At 42.4% G+C, this 19,614-nt stretch overlaps 1 protein-coding gene and 1 long non-coding RNA gene across 2 annotated transcripts in view; one reads left to right on the plus strand and one right to left on the minus strand.

The window, feature by feature from the left end:
• HIVEP1 (HIVEP zinc finger 1) overlaps nucleotides 1-19,614 on the plus strand; it is a gene marked incomplete at its 3' end in the record, with an annotated part of 157,454 nt that overhangs the window by 116,333 nt on the left and 21,507 nt on the right. Inside the window, exons 4-7 of the mRNA XM_077769980.1 lie at nucleotides 2,862-8,812; nucleotides 11,871-12,004; nucleotides 12,754-12,929; nucleotides 17,468-17,569. Coding sequence (XP_077626106.1) covers nucleotides 2,862-8,812; nucleotides 11,871-12,004; nucleotides 12,754-12,929; nucleotides 17,468-17,569 — 6,363 coding nt within the window. The remainder of the gene's footprint in view (nucleotides 1-2,861; nucleotides 8,813-11,870; nucleotides 12,005-12,753; nucleotides 12,930-17,467; nucleotides 17,570-19,614) is intronic.
• LOC144236373 (uncharacterized) lies at nucleotides 13,922-14,995 on the minus strand. The gene is made up of 2 exons (XR_013336499.1): nucleotides 14,560-14,995; nucleotides 13,922-14,231 (listed from the first exon to the last, which is right to left on the minus strand). It is a non-coding gene; the product is annotated as an uncharacterized LOC144236373 (long non-coding RNA).

Raw genomic sequence — 19,614 nt, forward strand, 5'->3', positions numbered from 1 at the left:
TGTCTAGTAACAAACTCCTGAGCTGACTCCTAGTTAACTGTCAGACTTCAGAAAAAAAGAATTTTGCAGACAGACAGACAGGAAAAAAGCAAGTCACGCCAGGGAGGGGAGGCCATCAGCCAGGCTGGTCCGGGCTCCTCTACTTTAGCGTCATTGCCAGAAAGCCAAGAGGGGGCAGCGTTTCGAAAGAAAGAATCGATGCATCAGCACCAATTGTTAAAATTTAATCAGAGAGACCAAGAGTAAACAACTATGCAAATAGAATGCAAATGTTAGACACTTCGACAAAAGGGAGACAAGGAATCTTCTTCATCTAAAATTGAAGCCTGTAGTTCAGAGAATCTGTTTAAAATATGGTTTTTCAAATTCTTAACCTCAGAAGAATTTTTAGGAAAGTGGTGTCTCTATAAAGAAACACAGATTTAAGTGCCGTTTTTCCTTTATTTTCACTTCAGCTTCATTTTAAGTACAAAGTTAAATTTTGCTCTTTCCGTTTAAAACATACATTGGATGGCATATAGAATCCCTTTCAAACTTAATGTGGTATTTCTGGGTGTTTCTGCCTGTGGGTTGAATTTTTGCCTTTTTTTCCCCAAGTGTGAGACATTATTTAATTTTTTTTTTTTTTACAAAGAACTATCTAAACGTAAACGCTTATTCCAAAAACTACATAATACATAACATAAACCTATCTACCAAGCCATTGGTTCTGTAGGTCTTAGAAGGGGCTTGGCATGGGCATATATATATATATGTGTGTGTATATATATATATTTTTTAAATGTCTATTTTTGAAAGAGAAGGAGAGCAGAAGAGGGGCATTAAGAAATCCAACCAGGCTCTGTGCTGTCAGCCCAGAGCCTGACGTGGGGATCCATCCCACAAATTGTGAGATCATGACCTGAGCTGAAGTCGGACACTCAACTGACCGAGCCACCCAAGCCCCCCACTCTGTGTCTTTATATGTATTTTTACAGCCTGGTAGCTTTCACCTTTCCTGCAACCCACCTCCAAGCTTTTTGGAAGTGGGGAAACTACTCATCCTAGATGATGATTAGAATTTTTCATTGTGCCCATTTGCCTGGTAGGTTCACAACAGCACAAAGTATGACATTCAGTTTATTGCATTTATCTTGAAAAGAGAAAAGCAGTGGTAAACATTCTATAAATGAGGAGATAGAACCATAAGAAAGATTTACTCAACATCACTTTGCATCAACAAACCTGATGCTTTTTTTTTCTGTTTTTCTTACCTCAAGTGTTTTAGTCATGAGGCACCCACCCCCACCCCCTTTTTTTTTTTTTCTCTTCTGATTATGGTGGGTAAATGTATTGTTAGCATTTTCTGCTAACAATTTTTTCATGAACTTAATCTATGACAGCATATAAACTGATAATCCCGAGAGGACTAGGATATTTTTATTTTATGTAATTTTTTATCTTCAGTTAATATAAAGTGGTTATTATGGCATACACAGTTGGGTTTAATATGAATTTCAAGTATGTACATTGCCGCAGCTATTTGAAAGTAATCAGGAATTGGAGTATTTGACTTTTCTACAAATAAATAAGAGGAGCTTGAATAATTTTTTTGTCTGTGTACACAAGAATCCAACAAATGGAAACAAATGAGATTATGGCAGGTAATTACTGCTCAAAAATGTCATAGTTGACAGAGGTTGTGGGTGGTCGAGGCCAGTTAAACACCGATTTCCTTCTGACAGCCAGAAACAGAGGTGGCTTCATCTCTTCTCTCCCACAGTTAGCTTGCTCTACCTGTCCACCTGCCTTCCTCCCTGCCTACCTACCTGTCATTAATGACAAACATAGCCATTGGATATTTTGTTCAGTTAAAATGGTGATCTTTTTAAAAACTAAGGGCCATTACAACATTATGACTTTCTACATTGTGTTGGTGAAGACCCACAAATGGTAGATGTTTTAACTTTCATAGTTTTTGTTCATCGATAAAATTACTGTAATAGCAGTTCTCTGTGCTTCTACTGAGTAATATCTCATGATCATCTGAGATATGTTTGCTTTAAACATTATCGTATACTAGGGGTTTTTTCTCACAAAAATAGCAATGTTGGATATTTTAGAATATGCTTACTTTAAAAGTGACCGAGAAGTTTGCCTTAAAAGATACTAAATGTGGGGTGCCTGGATGGCTCAGTCTGTTGAGCATCCAACTCTTGATTTCAGCTCAGGTCATGATCCCTAGGATTGTGGGATCGACCCCTGCATTGGGCTCCGCACTGAGCATGGAGCCTGCTTGGGGTTCTCTCCCTCTCCTTCTGCCCCTCCCTTGCTCACAGTCCTTTCTCTCTTTCCCTCTCCTACCCCCTCTCTATTTCTCTCTCTCTCTCTCTCCCTCTCTCTCTCCCTCTCCCTCTCCCTCTCTCTCCCTAATGAAAAAAATAATAAAAATGAAAGATACTAAACTGTGATAAGGTAGTCAAATACCCAGCATTAAAAGGTTGAATTTTCTTTTTGGAGCAGGTGTCTCAGACTGCTATATAGACAGAGCCCTCAACTGTCACCGTGAAGCAGGTGAATAATTTAGTTGTGAAAGACCAGGTTCTAGAGCTGGGGGTGGAGGTCAAGGGAGGAACACAGAATTTCAGAAATGTACACTAAGGTCTCCTCCACACAGTCCTCTCAACTGATTTTGGTTGTCAACATTGTTAAAAATGCCAGAACATTAAAATGCAGTTTTCTCCACAATAGGCTTTCCTTAAACTATTTTCTTTAGTTGTCATAACACTCTCATGATTGTCATCTTCATTTAAAACATACATGTGCATAGTTGGCTTCTTACCATTTTACCAATTGACGTCTTCAATTTTTTTTTTTAACAGAAATCCTAGAGGCTGGCATTAAAGCAGCTTCAGAATCACTTAAAGGTGTGAAACGGAAAAAGATCGTAGCTGAGAATCACCTGAAAAAAATACCAAAATCCCCACTGAGGAACCCTCTCCAGGCAAAACACAAACAAAATACAGACGCATCCTCATTGGCTATTCTTCAGAGTGCCTCCGAGTCTCACAAGAAACAGAACCCCAGTCCCGTCAAAAATGGGAAGCAGTTTACCAAACACAATGGAGAAACACTGGGGGTAGTTGCCGAGGACCCCAAATCCCAAGAGTCTGTGTCCCCAAAGAAGCCCTTATTTTTGCAGCACCCGTCCGAACTGCGCCGATGGGGGTCAGAAGGCTCTGACCCCACCAAGGCAGGCTTCCCGGATGCAAAATGTGACTCTGGTTCTTCGTCGAGTAAAACCAGGACTGACCATAGTGAATGTATCTCCTCCACTCGTACTCCCACTTCCTCGTACACAAACACCGCATTTGATGTCTTACTGAAGGCAATGGAGCCAGAGCTGAGCACCTTGTCACAAAAGGGCTCATCTTGCGCGGTGAAGATAGAAAAACTGAGACCAAATAAAACTGTACGACCCCCTTCTCAGTTAAACAGCAGCTCACTGGATGCCCCAAGTCAGACTCCCCAGGAATCCGTCTCTGAGCCGCAGCCTTCTCCTTGCCCCTCTTACGCAGTGCACGTGTCTGCCCCTCAGAAGAACGAGCCAGCCATGGTTCAGCCAGCTTCTCATCCGTATCGCCAACATGAACACTTCGTTTCTAAACCGAACCAACAAAATCCGCAGCTCCCAGCATGTTCGGGTTTCACAAGGTCCCTGGTGAATCTGCAAACTCAAGAGAAGGCCAAACTTGAGCAGGTTTATCACATAGCAGTGACATCAGCCGTGGGTCTGACTTCACCTTCCAGTAGAACTCAGGTTCCTCCTCCAAACCAGCCAGTGGACTCTGCCTCACCGATGTCCGTGAGTCCAGCCCATTCTACGCCGTCAGCCCCCACGCCAATTTACAATTCAACTCCCGTCGCCTCTGTCGTTAACCACAGCGTGGAGCAAATGTGCAATCTTCTTCTGAAAGATCAGAAGCCAAAAAAACAAGGAAAATACATTTGTGAGTATTGCAATAGAGCCTGTGCAAAGCCTAGTGTGCTTTTGAAGCACATCCGCTCCCACACTGGAGAGCGACCCTATCCCTGTGTGACCTGTGGATTTTCATTTAAGACTAAAAGCAATCTGTACAAGCACAAAAAATCCCATGCACATACTATCAAACTGGGTCTTGTCTTGCAACCAGATGCTGGTGGTCTGTTCTTGTCACAAGAGTCCCCCAAAGCACTTAGTATCCAGTCAGACATAGAAGACAGTGGGGAGAGCGACGAGGAGGGGGCTGCTGAGGAGAGACAGAGCGACCCGGTCTCCATGGACCTGCAGCCTGTGCAGATGATGAAAATGATGTCACATCCTGAAGCTTTACCAACATCAGGTTCCATTCCAAGCAACCCAGCCCACGTGGTAGGTGACTTTCCGCTGCTGGACAAATCTTCAGAATCCCAAGCTGTGACAGAGTTACCGAAAGTCGTGGTCCACCCTGTCAGTGTGTCCCCGTTACGAGTCGATAGCCCAAAGCTTCCGGAATGCAAGCCTGAACTGTCTAGTGCACAGAAACCGAAGGACCTTCAGGGAACCAATGTCCTGTCCCACCCAGCCTGGGCATCCTCCCTTGAGACTGACGAGAAGTCGCGTCAGAAAGGGGAAGGGAGTCAGGCAGAAGGGAAACAAGAGCCTCACGTGGGAACAGCACACGCACAGCTACAAAGGCAGCAGGCCACCGATTGCTCGCAAGAGCAGCAAGGAAAGCTTCTGAGTCCTCGAAGTTTAGGAAGTACAGATTCTGGTTACTTTTCACGTTCTGAAAGTGCCGACCAGACGGCGAGTCCACCGACTCCCTTTGCCAGAACGTTACCCGCCACGGAACAAGACTTCACTAAGAGTAGTGGGCCCTCTGCACCTCGGATCAGTACACCAGCACCTTCTGCTCTGTCAACAAGCGAAAAACCATTGCTTTTACCGGGTCAGATGCGCCCACCCTTGGCCACAAAAACCCTTGAAGAACGGATATCAAAGCTGATCTCAGACAACGAAGCCTTGGTAGATGATAAGCAACTGGACAGCGTAAAGCCACGGAGAACCTCTCTCTCGAGGAGAGGGAGTATCGATTCTCCCAAGTCGTACATATTTAAAGATTCCTTTCAGTTCGATTTGAAACCAATGGGACGGAGAACGAGCTCAAGCTCAGATATACCAAAGTCCCCTTTCACCCCTACCGAGAAGTCAAAGCAAGTCTTTCTTCTGTCTGTACCTTCCCTGGACTGCTTGCCCATTACAAGAAGTAACTCTATGCCTACCACAGGCTATTCCGCAGTACCTGCGAGCGTAATACCGCCCCCTCACCCGCTGAGAGGAAGCCAGTCATTTGACGACAAAATCGGCGCTTTCTACGATGATGTCTTCGTGTCAGGACCTAACACATCCGTGCCTCAGAGTGCCCACCCGCGTACCCTTGTCAGACAGTCAGCAGTGGAAGACTCTTCGGCGAGTGAAAACCACCTTCTCGGCACTGGGCAGTCCTTGGATGAGGGCTCTCCAGGATGTGGTACCACCAGTGACATGGGGCCGCAGAGGGCCAAGTCGTTGGCCTCAGGCTCACATATGGAAAAAAAGAAATCCCATCAAGGGCGAGGGACGATGTTTGAGTGTGAAACCTGCAGAAACAGGTATAGAAAGCTGGAGAACTTTGAAAACCATAAGAAGTTTTACTGTTCAGAGTTACACGGACCAAAAACAAAGGTGGCCGTCAGGGAACCTGAACACAGCCCCGCGCCCGCCGGTACGCAGCCTCAGATCCTACACTACCGAGTTGCGGGCCCAGCAGGAGTGTGGGAGCAGACACCTCAGATCAGGAAACGGAGGAAAATGAAAAGTGTTGGAGATGACGATGAACTTCAGCAAAACGAAAGGGGGGCTTCCCCAAAAAGCTCCGAAGGCCTGCAGTTCCAGAATTCCCTGGGCCCTGCCTCCACTTTGTCGAAGCATAACATGGCAATAACGAGTGACCAGCAGCATAGAAAGGTACAGCTGCAAAACTCCCAAATCCAGCTTGTGGCCAGAGGCCCCGACCAGACCATCGATCCCAAGCTGTCTACCATCATGGAGCAACATGTAAGTTCAGCTGCCCAGGACAACACAGAGCCGAAGAGGCACGGAACCGGAATCTCGGTCATTCAGCATACAAACTCACTGAGCAGACCCAGCTCATTCGACAAGCTGGAGTCTTTTGAAAGAGGTTCCCCGGTCTCCTTCCAAGAGCTGAATAGGACTGCAAAGCCCGCGTCTCTGAAAGTAATAGGGATCTCCCCAGAGGAAGGCCGCCCGCCTCAGAATATGTCCCATCTTCACCAGCCTGCGGCGTCATCAGATGCTCTGAGAGGAGAACTTCAGGACGGTCCCAGGAAGAGCTCAAGTGAACGGCACATATTGGGACAGCCCTCCCGGCTCGTTCGGCAGCACAACATCCAAGTCCCAGAAATTCTGGTCACAGAAGAGCCAGATCGGGACCTCGAAGTCCAAGGCTACGACCAGGAAAAGTCAGAGAAGTTCAGTTGGCCTCAGCGCAGCGAAACCTTGTCAAAGTTGCCAACCGAGAAACTGCCACCCAAAAAGAAGAGGCTCCGCCTTGCCGAGATGGAGCATTCCTCCACAGAATCGAGTTTTGACTCCACTCTGTCCAGGAGCCTGAGCAGGGAGAGTAGTTTATCTCACACTTCGAGTTTCTCAGCTTCGTTAGATGTTGAGGATGTTTCTAAAACGGAGGCTTCCCCCAAAATGGATTTTCTAAACCGAGCGGAGTTTCTCGTGATTCCAGCTGGCTCGAACACACTCAGCGTTCCTGGAACTCACCGAGAAATGAGGCGCGCTGCTTCAGAACACATTAGCTGTGTGCAAACGTCGATGGAGGTCTCCGATTTCAGAAGCAAATCATTTGACTGTGGAAGCATAACTCCACCCCAGACAGCACCACCTGTTGAATTGCAGCCCCTGACATCCCCTTCTGGCGTGGGGGTCACTGGGCACGTGCCTCTCATAGAAAGAAGGAGGGGCCCGCTGATGCGGCAGATATCTTTAAACCTAGCCCCAGATAGTCGTGTGTCTCCTGGGAACCCACCATCTTTCCAAACGGTTGCTCTTGCGAGTGTGAACACAGCACCGTTTCAGGGCCCTCAGCTCACGAATGCACCGTTATCCGAGTTTCCTGCAAACCCTTTGCACTCCCACACTCAAGTTAAGGATCAGCGAACAGAAACCTCCAGTGCCACCCCTACTAACATCTTCCCTGTTCAACAGCTTTTCAGTATCAACGTGTTAAATCCGATCCACACCCCCCTTAGCCAACAAAACACACAGCCATCTCTGCACGTGTCTACACAGAGTGCTCAGCCAGATGCAAATCCCAGTTTATGTGTGTCTTCTAAAAGTAAAGGTTGCTTTGCTCCTAAGTACCAACTTCAGTGTCAGGTTTTCACTTCAAGTCAGTCTTGTGCTTCCAGTCCTGTTCTTTCTTTGCCAAAGCAAGTTCTCTCGGATCCGGTTGGGGCCGACCACCGTGGGACTTCGTTAGCATTACCAACCAAACTACTGGATGCCATGTCGAGTTCGTGTGCTCCCCCACCCCTGAAGCTCGGCGGGCCGGCGCAGAAGGTGCCCACGTCGTTTGCATTGCCCGTGCATCTGCAGAGTAATGTTCCAGCGTACTGTTTTGCCCCAGTCACGCCTCTGCCACAAATCCTGGTAACCCAAGACCTATCCAACCAGCCAATCTGCCAGGCTAATTGTAGCATGGTGCCAGTCAGCGAAGAACAAAACTCCGTGCCAAAATTGCAAAAGGATCGCCAGAATGCTCTGTCAAACCCAGAAGCAGAACCTGTTTGTGAGAATGTTTTCTCAGAGGTGGGCCACGGTTTTCCTCCGTCGGACTCTTTGCCCATGACCCAGAAAATGTCTGTCGGTAGGCTCTCCCCCCAGCAGGAATCTTCAGTGTCAAGTAAAAGGATGCTTTCCCCAGCAAATAGTTTAGACATTGCCATGGAAAAGCACCAGAAGCGTGCTAAAGATGAGAACGGGGCTGTTTGTATGACAGAGATCAGACCATTTGAACCAGCAAGTTCAAGACCTAGTGAAGTTAGTAAACAGAAGAAACCTGTCTTAGTGAGGCAGGTTTGTACTACAGAGCCTCTCGACGGTGCACTATCAGAACAGGATATTTTTTCTCAACCTGAAATTAGTAGCAAGGCTGTTAGTTTGACAGATGTTCTACCTGCTGATCATTTGTCATCCGAACACTCTAAGCCTGTAGTTAAAGAACCTGTCATTGAACTACAGGAATTTGAAAATACCAAGTCCTCCTCATCACTAACCCTTACAGTGAGAAATTCACCTGTCCCTGCAGAAGATACTTACATTTCTCTTTTGGAATGTGTAGACAGTAACCAAGAAAGGAAGTCCCCAGAGGTTAAAACTTGCCGCGACAAAGAGAGCATCCAAGACCAAAGTCAAGTGACACTTTTAGTGTCTGATGCAGGAGGCACACAGCAGCTGCCTTTCCCCAGCCTGAAGACCTCAACCAACTTTACGTGGTGTTACCTATTAAGGCAGAAGGCATTGCATTTGCCTCAGAATGACCAGAAAACTTCAGCCTATACTGATTGGACAGTTAGTGCCAGTAATCCAAACCCACTTGGTTTGCCTACAAAAGTTGCTCTTTCGCTCCTTAATTCGAAACAGAAGACTGGAAAATCACTATATTGTCAAGCAATAACTACGCATTCCAAATCAGATTTATTGGTCTATTCAAGCAAGTGGAAAAGCAACTCAAGCAAGGTACTTGACCTATCATTTATCTTCACAAATAGTCTGTGCACTGTCTTGATGCCTTTAAATGTTTTCATTGGAAATTGTATCTTAATTTTGAGTGACAAATTGTGCTGTGTAAGTATAAAGTTAAACAAATGAAAGGATGATAAGTTTACCCCAGGAGTTAGACTGATAAGTGTCAGGTGGGATCCTCCAGTGATTCTATCTTGAAAGATTTTGAAACTAACTTGCCATAAGCAGAAAGTTTAAGTCCTTATGTAATGGGGCAGATAATCATGGTTCTATTTTCACCTTACTCTTCTATTAAGTGGAAGGAGATTATGTTTGTGTTTTGTCCGTGCTGGTGCAGGGGAACGGAGGTGTGAGTAATCAAAGACTGTTGCATTTCATTCTGAAATGTAGGCAGAGAGCCACTCGTACTTGTCTTCTGCGCACCTGACTACCCTCCCCTGGCCATGCTCGTCCCAACTCCCGCCCAGTGTTAAAATCATCTTAGTACTAGAGAGAAGAGTCACAGAATAGCTGACTCATACGCTTGATATTTAAGTTGATTTGGTCAAGATGTATAGAATAGGGTCATAAAACTGTAAATTTGGGTTATTTGTGGAATCGGTGTTATTAGAGTCATCAGCTTTATAAAATGGGAAAAATCATTTAAGTGAGAATAAATAAATAGGTAAGGGGATCATGGTGTACTCTGGACATTAAGAATTATAGATTAAGTCCATGACCTCTGCAGGTTCACGAGCATACAGTGCAGGTTCATAGCCACACACACACACACACACACGTATATACGTATGTGTATACATATGTATACACACATACATATATACATACGTGTGTATACATATGTACACACACACACATATACATATGCTTGTCAGTAAGAAAATGTTGCAGTATTACAATTATAATATAGGGTATGCAGTTTTAAGAAGGAAGTCTCTAAATTTGCCAGTAGGTTAAAGAGGTATGGATACAAGGAAGAAATTCCAAAAGTGGTGATATTTCAGTCTAATCTTAAAAAAAGAAGTAGAGATTTTTGTTTCAGGTAAACAAGAATGAGAAATTTTAATAGTCTGCTGACATGACATGGACCTGATAAAGAACTCAGTTCATTTTAACGAATCATGAGGAGCCTGCCCCTGCTAGAAGGTGTAAGTCTGAAGCACTGACATGCTTCCCAGTTGGAATATAGATAAAATCCAAAGACTACGCATGGCAGTGGGGAGCCATTGATACTTTTTCAATGAAGGCGGGTGCAGGCAAACCTTTCAAAATTTAATTTTTAAATGCCCAGACTTTACTCTAGACCTACTAAAATCAAAATTCTGGAAGTTGGGAGCTGATCATGAGAATTTAAAGAGAGCTTCTGGAATATTCCCAAAGCACCTCTGGAAATGTGTACTTAGATTTGGAGTTCCCCAGAGGGTTGAATGGATGAAGAAAGTCCTCACGGGAAACTGAGAGAGGTTGTTCATAGAGGAAAGATGAGGACTGGGAGAGACAGTGGTATCTATCACATAGATCAAGGAGGAATTTCCTGGAAAGATACTCAGATGGGGATGTCAAATACAGGTCACATTAAGATGAAGACTGACATTTTTTTCTGGACTGAGTGGTTCTAATATGGCTGGTGACTTGGGGGTCTGGGCAGGTGGCTGTGGAGGACCAGACACTGGGTTGACTCACAACCCAGATGTTATTGTACTTATAATCAAGGACGGAAAAGAAAGACAGGTGCTGAAACGGAAGGGTCGCAAGGTGTCAACAACATAAACCGCACCGGTGACCAAGCATGTAAAGACCAAGGAAGGGATACAGATTTGGGTGGTTAGCTCATTGGTAACTGGTGAACCGAAGCCAGATTCGATGGCAACAGAGTGAGCAACAGAGAAATGGGAATTTGGTGTTGAAAAGAAGGTAAAGGGTAGAATTAGCGTTAACAGCATAAAGTCCAGGGAAGTTGTGCGTATGCATTCCAGATTGTGGGGAAACCTGGTGTGTTTGCCAGGACGAGAGGAGCCCGAAGCCTTGCTGCCTGCCAGGGTCAGTGTCATTACTCCTTGTACTGCCTTCCTCAGCTCCCCAGCGAGCGCCTTCTGAGGCTACGCGGCACCCCTGCCCATGGCGCACACTCTCTCATTTGCTAGTATCCAGTCATCTCGGTGCAGAGCCGTCTGCTTGGGGATGTGGCTTTTAAAGGTTTGTAACAAAGAGGTCACTTGATCAGAAAAGCTGTGCCCCACGTTGGATTTGGCCAGAGGACTAGAGTTTGAGCCTTTGCTGTTAAGCTTGACCTTGGACGAGAGACTTCACCCTGAGGGTGTCCTTCCACGCTAGATCCTGTGCTGCTGGCCTCACAGGGTACGTGAGAATGGCAGGGGCTGAGGAAGTGGACGCTTGTGAAACCCTAAGGTGCCATCACTCTAATGTTCCAAAGGCAGAGCACACACTGTTTGTCATGCCGATGTGTGCTCCCATTTTCTAGACATTTAATTATTACCAGTCCACAGTCTAACTTCCAACCTGCCTGTATGTCACCGTTATGAGCATTCAGGAACTTTTGAGAAGATACAGAGACAAAACATAATTACGGTTTAAGATGGTAGGAGAAGGGGAGAATATTGGCAAATGGGCTTTTGATTGAACAGAAGTGTCCATTTACAGTCCACTGACGTTGGCAGGGAATGCAGTCAGTTTCTCAGGAGTATGAGACATTATTACACCAAAAGGGGTAACTGGTTCTTTCCCATCTCTGAAGAATAAAGCTCGTTTAAGAAATAAAGTGTAGCGTGAATGATCCGGCAGGGGACTGTGGTGGGATCTTAAAACAGTGTACGATTTTTCAGTTCGCAGTGGTGCAGACAGATAGGTTAAAGATAAGGGAGGGGAGAGAGCAAATGACCTTTAAACACGTTATTTCCTTGAAATGCATTCCATTAAGTTAACTACGCGTACGGTACTCTGCCATGTTTTAATTTCCAAGTGAAACGTTAGCATGTTTGTGTTTTCAGTTTTATTAAATTAGTTTCTCTTTTTTTTTTTTTTTCCCTTTCAGAGAGCATTAGGTAATCAAAAGTCCACAGTAGTTGAATTCAGCAATAAAGATGCCTCTGAAATTAACAGTGAGCAAGATAAAGAAAATTCCTTAATCAAAAGTGAACCAAGAAGAATTAAAATATTTGATGGAGGGCAAGTACAAATTTTACTTTCTAAATGTACATTTAAACTTACTTTTTAAATGTACATTTGCTTTCATGTGAATGAAAACTTAACCACTGCCAATTTTATATAAATGTTACAAGGTTTCTCCGCTTATTAACAGAATCTTCATGGCAAAATACTTGCTAGATGTCATGTTAAATCCATTTTGATGGAGAAAATATTTAGGAAACATCGTAGGTCCTAGGAGGCAGCTAAGAACTGTTTTCAGAGTAAACTCTGGGTTTCATGTTGATTTACAATAAGGAGCACCTTGGGAAGTCCGCTCAAGAGAGACAAATTCACTGCCTGTTTGATGTCTCTAAGAGAGACAAATTCACTGCCTATTTGATGTCTCTGTGTTTTCGGTTATGAGAAAAACACATTGTAAGAAGCTGATTATGGTTCTAGTGAAGCCAAAAAAACTTACGGTACTTGGAGTTGCTGTAATTGAATTTAATAATGAGGAAAACTTTGGAACCGGTGGCTGAGAAAGGGAGTACTTCCTGTTCTAAATTTAACCTGGTATCGAGTAAAGTGGTGTGGTCAGAATTAGCTGTTTGCATATTAAATATTGTTGCAAAAAGCTGAATATTGATACTTACGTGTGCATAAAACTTATATTGATTGAGAATAAGAATTGTGACTTCTTGTATTTTGTAAGCTGAATTCTAATCATCGATATTTTCTCGAAGACCTAGTATCCAATCTCCCTATTCATTTTTTTTTCTTTAAATTAGATATAAATCAAATGAAGAGTATGTATATGTCCGAGGCAGGGGAAGAGGAAAGTACATTTGTGAAGAATGTGGAATACGTTGTAAGAAACCTAGTATGTTAAAGAAACACATTCGGACCCATACAGATGTCCGCCCTTACCACTGCACTTACTGTAACTTCTCCTTTAAGACGAAAGGTATGAAATGGCATTGCTCGGTGGTCCTTTTCATATGCATTTAGTAGAGCTAAGACCCAACTTTACCTAGTCTTTGACCAAGGATGCAGTAGCTTAAATAGACTAATATAAATTACATCTTGTCAACACAGTAGCCTTAGGTCTTTTTATATGCCCCAAGATCTCTCAGGAAAGAAAAAAAAAAGCTGTTTGTTTTTTTTTTAATTATATACTTTTACAACATATATAATGAATATAACATTTTAAAAGGAGCAACTGCCCTTTTTTATTTCACTCCCCAAATTAGAGTTGCATAACATGATGACTAATACATTTCAAAAATACTTCGGAGCTGAAGAAGAAAAAAATTTTCATGATGGCAAGGGAACTCCTTTCTGTGCTAAGATTGAAGAGAAAGTTTAAATAATAACTAATAATAAACTGATAATGATTGTGTTCATGTTTTATTATCGAATCTTAGGCATGAGAGGCCATTTTGTTTCCATGATGCTTTTTGTTTTTTTACCCAAATTCTATTGAATTTCAGCTTCAAAAACCGTCTGTTGTACTCTTTAGTGTGCACAGAACTCAGAACTAGTCATTAAAATTATATTTAGTGCTCTTTCTGTATGCTTTATATGTTTTTTATTTAAATTGCAAGTATTATAGTTAAGGTAATTTTACCCTTTCCAGATTTCCTACATATAACAAGGACACTACTTAAAAAATAAGGCTCACTCTCTCCATTAGACTCCTTGCTCATGAATCATTACATAAAAATTTGTTGCTTGAGACTTGAGTTTCCTACCACCCTTTGAAAAAAATCTCTCTAAAAGAAAACAGTGTCATCCTACAGTTCTCTGTCTGAAAGTGTAATACCTGTAAAAAGTACTTAATTGATGATTTTTTTTACAGAAACTTTATTCCCTTGGAGTGAACGTTCACTTTTTTTCTGTTTATATTGGCTGCCTTCAGGGGTTTTGTTTTAAAGACTGAGCAAGTCATCAGCAAAATTTACTGCATTATTTGGCTAGCATTTATTGGCATTTAAGGAGAGTTATGATATGTAGCAAGTAAACATTCAGATGAGCCCTCCTTAGAAAGCCAGTAGTTCTGAGTAGCTTCGGGACATCATGAGTAGTTGGGAGGTTCACGGTCTGGAGTCCTCTGGTTGTGGTGTGGATTCTCCTTCTGGAAGTGGAGGGTGAGTTTCAGGACGCCTTTCCTGGTCTTGTGTACAGGCTTTGATAGGAGAAGGTACTGTGATCTCTTAACCCCATTTATTGCCGTTTCACTGGCTTTGATCCCGAGATGAAGCAATATCTGGTAATTTCCAGTATGCGACCAGGAGACCAGAAATAGGCCATTATTACTCAGAAAAGATTACCAAGTACAGAATAATGTTGCTCAATAAAAGATCAAGGTGTACATGTGTAATGGGTGTTTCTCAGTAAACAGAAGAAAAGGAATGAGGATACTTAAAAAATTATATTCATAAAATGAGGGGAAGAAAGGAAGGAACCCTTAGGTGTAGAAAAACCAAACAAAACTGCAGAGATTTCTTGACCCAGGAAAACACTCTGAATCACCAAATAGTAATCTGACTGAAACAACTCCAAACAGCATCACATGAAGTTTAGATAAATGTTACCTAAGACGCGGACAGAGCATAATGACCCCCGAAGAGTGAGCATTACATCTTTGCAGTTTTCGTGTCTTCCGCTTCTCGGATATGCTGCCCATCTGAATGTACGTTAGATGCTTTGTTTGTCAGATAATCCATTGCAGCTACGCGAGAAATACGTATTTGAGGGAAGTGACCCTAGCTCAGGAGACTGGTGAAGAAACTACTAGAAATTCAGGATTTCCCCCTTCTCAGCATGACAGTTCTGGATTTTATGGGTCGGCTTCCTTGTAGAAGTCTTCCTTTTGTGAATATCTGTAAAACACATTCCACAGCATCTTTTAAACATCAGCCACGTGACAGTAGACTTGTTTCGAGGTTAGGCTGCAGATTTTGTCGTCCTTGATGTACTCTGTTGTCCAGCCAGTGCAGCTCGACTCCTCATTGGATGTGTCTGGATGGTAACGGAAAGACAGTGACGTAATGGGATGCTACCTGAATACGGGCGCGCAGACGCAACACGCTGCTGCTAGGTAACCAGTCTGCAGTGCTAGAAATTGATGCTTCTGACGGCTCACGCCCATAAATCTCTACCTTGTCATTTGTCCTCTTAATCTGTTTCACGAGGACACTTTCAAAAGAATGTTAATTGATTTGTTTTCACTATTCTGCTTTAAAGGTCAGTCTGCAGAAAAGATACAGTGAGCTTGCCTGCCTGCAGGATTTACTACCGTTTATGTCACAGAAAGCTGGACTCTGTGTAGCCCTAGGAGCCCAGAAGCAAAACCTCACGAGCTTTCCAGAGGGTTTAGACTAATGTTTATTAAATCCGTGAAAAAAACTTACTCATGAAGTTGATGCACAGGGTTTGTGGCATTGCTGGGGCATAGTTGCATCTGTTTTGCATGTTAAAATGCGAATCGTTTTGTTTATTTTAACTTATTTAAGAAGTCACTTAATAATAAGCAATAGCTTCATTATGAGAAAACACGCTTATTAAAAGCTTATAGTCCCAAATCTGTCTGGTTATAATTATCCATGAACATCCCTAAGAGGCAAATAACCTTCTGTGGCTGTCCATGTAGGGAACAAAAGCACTTTGAGTAAAGTAATTTGGTTTGTAATATTGTTATTGTATTAGAAAGTACTTTGACTTGTAAGTGGAAACTTAAGCCATGTTAACATGGCCAAACCATTTTTTTTTACAACTTTTTCACATGAAAATTTTGAACTTTACAGATAAGTAGAGATATGTATAATGAACACCAATATACCAATCCAGCATTTACTGATTGTTAACATTTTGCCATATTTACTTCATGGTTTTTATTGTTGTTGTTGTTGTTTTTTAAGTGTATTTGAAGTAAATATCAGACATGTACAAGCCACCCAAGCCAGGTGTCATCTCTGGAATGACAGAAGTCAGGGTTTGCTGGGGCTTAGATATTGTCTAGTCCAGGCAGCCTCTCACACTTGAGCCCCTTAAGCTTTAGGATGCTGTGCGCACTATCTAGGGCAAGAATCGGCTGCAACAGCGTGACCAGTTCTCCGTACTTAGGGAATTTTTAGTGGTACTGAGGCTCTATAAATACAGCAGTTTCACAGGCCCTTCAGCTACTGCAAGCCCAAAGTTAAGACCAAGGATTCAGACATTTTTAACTCTTCTAAATGCTTCTCAAATATGAATTTGCCCCTGGTCGCCAAGCTAAGTATTTAGATTTTGTTTGTTTTCTCAAAAGAGACGTTTTCTCTTGTTGGCAGTTTTTATGTGTGCGTGGCATCATGCACTGAAACTGCCTGGTGTGCTTCAAATCTGAGCTCTTCCCTTGCATTCATGATCACTTCGGGATAAACGTCCCCAGTGGGTCCCAGTGAACCTGATAATACTTAGCTACATTAGCAGCCAAAGCGAACACATCTTTAGAGAGATTATTGTGAGACTTCTGGTCATTATTGTGACATGAAATTCATGCAAGAAATTCTCCCACGTTCCAAATAACAGAAATACTGTTTATACAAATGTAGTTTTTAATAGATAGTCAAGCTTGAAATTTAAAAAGTAAATTCTCAGGTAACAAATAAAAAAGAAACTCCATACTAGTATGGTGAGTAGACAGTAGTAGTAGTAGTAGTAGTAGTAGTAGTAGTAGTAGTAGTAATAGTAGTAATAGTAGTAAATAGGATGTGAAGTTAAAATAAAAGCATTCATGGGGACAGCAAAGCCAGATATATGCCCACAACCCAACGATTTTAATGTTAATCCTGGAATAGAGTCCAAGGCCTCTGAAATAAGCCTGGCGCTCCAGTCCAGGGACTCTGGACCAGGTGGGAGAAAACGTATCTGCTAAAAAGCAAAACCCCATACCTATGTCATGCAAAACAAATAAATAAATAACTGGTCTAGAATCAGAGGTCTGAAACCTTAAGTCCCAGGTAGAAGCAACTGGAAAACTGGCCCGTAGAGATATTTCTGCAACCCAGCGTACTTAAGACTCCATGGAAAACAGTCTTGCTGAAGATGAGCTCACAATAAAACCTAAAAAGCATGCAAGGAAACAGAGTAGCATGAGTGAGATCCAGGCGGCACAGCAGGAGAGAATTTGGAGTCCAGGAACGACAGATCTTAGTGCTATCCAAAAGGGACTTTAAATTGAATATGTGTCCAACATTTTAAAAAACTACATAAGGGCAGCAGAAGAGACACCAAAGGCTCAAGTAGACATTATCCAAGTAGATTTGAAAAGGGAAGTGGTTAGTAATAAATAACAAGGTCATTCCAACATACAGATTCCAATATTTTGCCTAAAGTTTAGTCCTGGAATTGTATAACCACAGTCTGTGCTTTCACTTGAAGTAGGAATGAATTTGCCAGTGTTGACAAATGCCACTGCAAAATAATACTACATAAGCTTAGTAAACATTCTTTTCCCTTAAGGAAATCTGACAAAACACATGAAGTCCAAGACACATAGCAAGAAATGTGTGGATTTAGGCGTCTCAGTAGGTTTAATAGATGAACAAGATACAGAAGAATCAGGTAAGGCTTTATTCCATATTTTTCATAAATGCTATTTACGATGTACTATTTTTTTTTGCATCCATATTCTTCTTTCCGTCCCCACTGATCCTGCTTAGTTCTGATTTTCATTACCGCTTATTCACACTATACAGTCGACTTCTACTCAGTTTTCCCATCGTTGATTCGTCTTCCTTCCCATCCATCCATGCCCACAGATGTTAAATTAATCTTCCTGAAGCATGTGTCTGGTCATACCACTCTGCTGCAAATCTTTTGTTGGTTTCCATTTGCCGACCGAATAAATGATGAGCTCATATCCTCATGGCCCTTCAGGGTCTGGTGTCCACCCACTTCACCACCCTTCTTTCTCATCTCCTTCTTTCACCTGCCCTACTGCGTACCTTTCCTGCTTACATGACATTGATCCGGCTCTCTACCTATACAGCCCTCCCTTAAAACCCCGCCCTCAACCCCCACGCAAAACGTGGCTCCCGATGCGCATTGGACAGAATCATTCTTGGGTGTAAGGTCTAGCTCAGATCCACTGCTGCCATGAAGGCTTCTCTGATTTTCCCCTCCCCTGCTGTGGGAAACAAGTTTTCTCTTCTCTCAGCTCCTGTCGTATTTTCGCTCTCTGAAAGCATGGACTCCCTTTCTGCCTCGTTTTTGGATTATTTACATGCTGACCTCACCCCCTCCTGGAGATTTTTAAGCAGACCGTGAGCAGAAGTAATGACTGAGCTATCCTAGCTGCACTGACAACCCTTAGAGCAGGGCCTTGCGCATAGCAGCCACTCTGGGAATGTTTGTGGATTACAACATTTGTTTGCTTCCCCAAAATGTTGGTCATCTTGAAAAAGTTGGCTGGTGGTTTTCATAACAGAGTTAACAAATCTAAGTGTTTATCTCTAACCAATTTTGAGGGAAAATAAACCCGTTTTTCTGTTCTAACTAGAAAGTAGAACTCTTTTTTTGTAAGACTTTTTTTTTACATAAACCAAGAACTTATCCAAGAGATACATTTTCTTAAAAAAAAAAAAAGTCCTCCTGTTTTTGAAAAGTGCCCTAACTTAGACATTTACCTGCTTGCTGTGTCTCAGTTAATATGCATTAATTTGGTATGGAGAAAATTCGCAAAGAGTAAGTGGTGAGCACATCATTGTAAATATAGGTAAAAAGTCAAACGCTTTTAATTCCAGCTAACAGTAGCGCACTAAATGAATCAGCCTGAACTTAATTCTAAATATGCAGAGGAAGTGACTCACATTTTAAGCGGTACAGCTGATATGATTCAGTATTTTAAGCACATGGAAAGGATTGCCTTTAACTCCTTTTTGGGAATAAACTGATACATCCTTGATAGAGAAAAAGATAATCGTAACAAATTTAGGACAATAAGGTGCTTGTTAAGTGTTTTAGACACCTACGATGCTTTGATACATGTTTGGGGTAACTTCCTGGCAAGCAGGGTTGAAAAGTGCATATCACATTACTGTATAGGTAACTTTTCTGTCCTAGGACCTTATTTACTAAAAGCTGATTTCTGAATTGCCAGAAATTGAATTCTATGTATTGTCTTTGTTTAAAGACACTGGCACATTGACACATTTAATAGAATTAATTATAACTCACTTCTGATACAGACTGTTGGTTTATTTTCTGCTCTTAGTCATCATGCAGTAAGTGAACTACCATAATGAAGGGAATAGATTGTTTCCTTTGCTTTGTTATTCTTTGCTGTATTGCTATTTTGCTGAGTCATTCAGAAGCAAAAAACTAGGAGGAATGAGTAAGTTTGAGCAAGTTTATTACCCATAGACTAGAAAAGGTACAAAGCAGAAATGTGAAATACTAATGTCTGAAAAACATGTAAGTGTACAAAGTATTATTACCATATATACTCATTTATAGGTTTTACTTTTTTTATTTTTTACTTTTTTTAGTGTTTATTTTTGAGACAGACAAGACGGAGCATGAGCAGGAGAGGGGCAGAGAGAGAGGGAGACACACAATCTGAAGCAGGCTCCAGACTCTGAGCTGTCAGCATAGAGCCTGACATGGGG

This window comes from Crocuta crocuta, unplaced genomic scaffold (assembly GCF_008692635.1).
Source record: "Crocuta crocuta isolate KB4526 unplaced genomic scaffold, BGI_CrCroc_1.0 scaffold24, whole genome shotgun sequence".
NCBI lineage: Eukaryota > Metazoa > Chordata > Mammalia > Carnivora > Hyaenidae > Crocuta > Crocuta crocuta.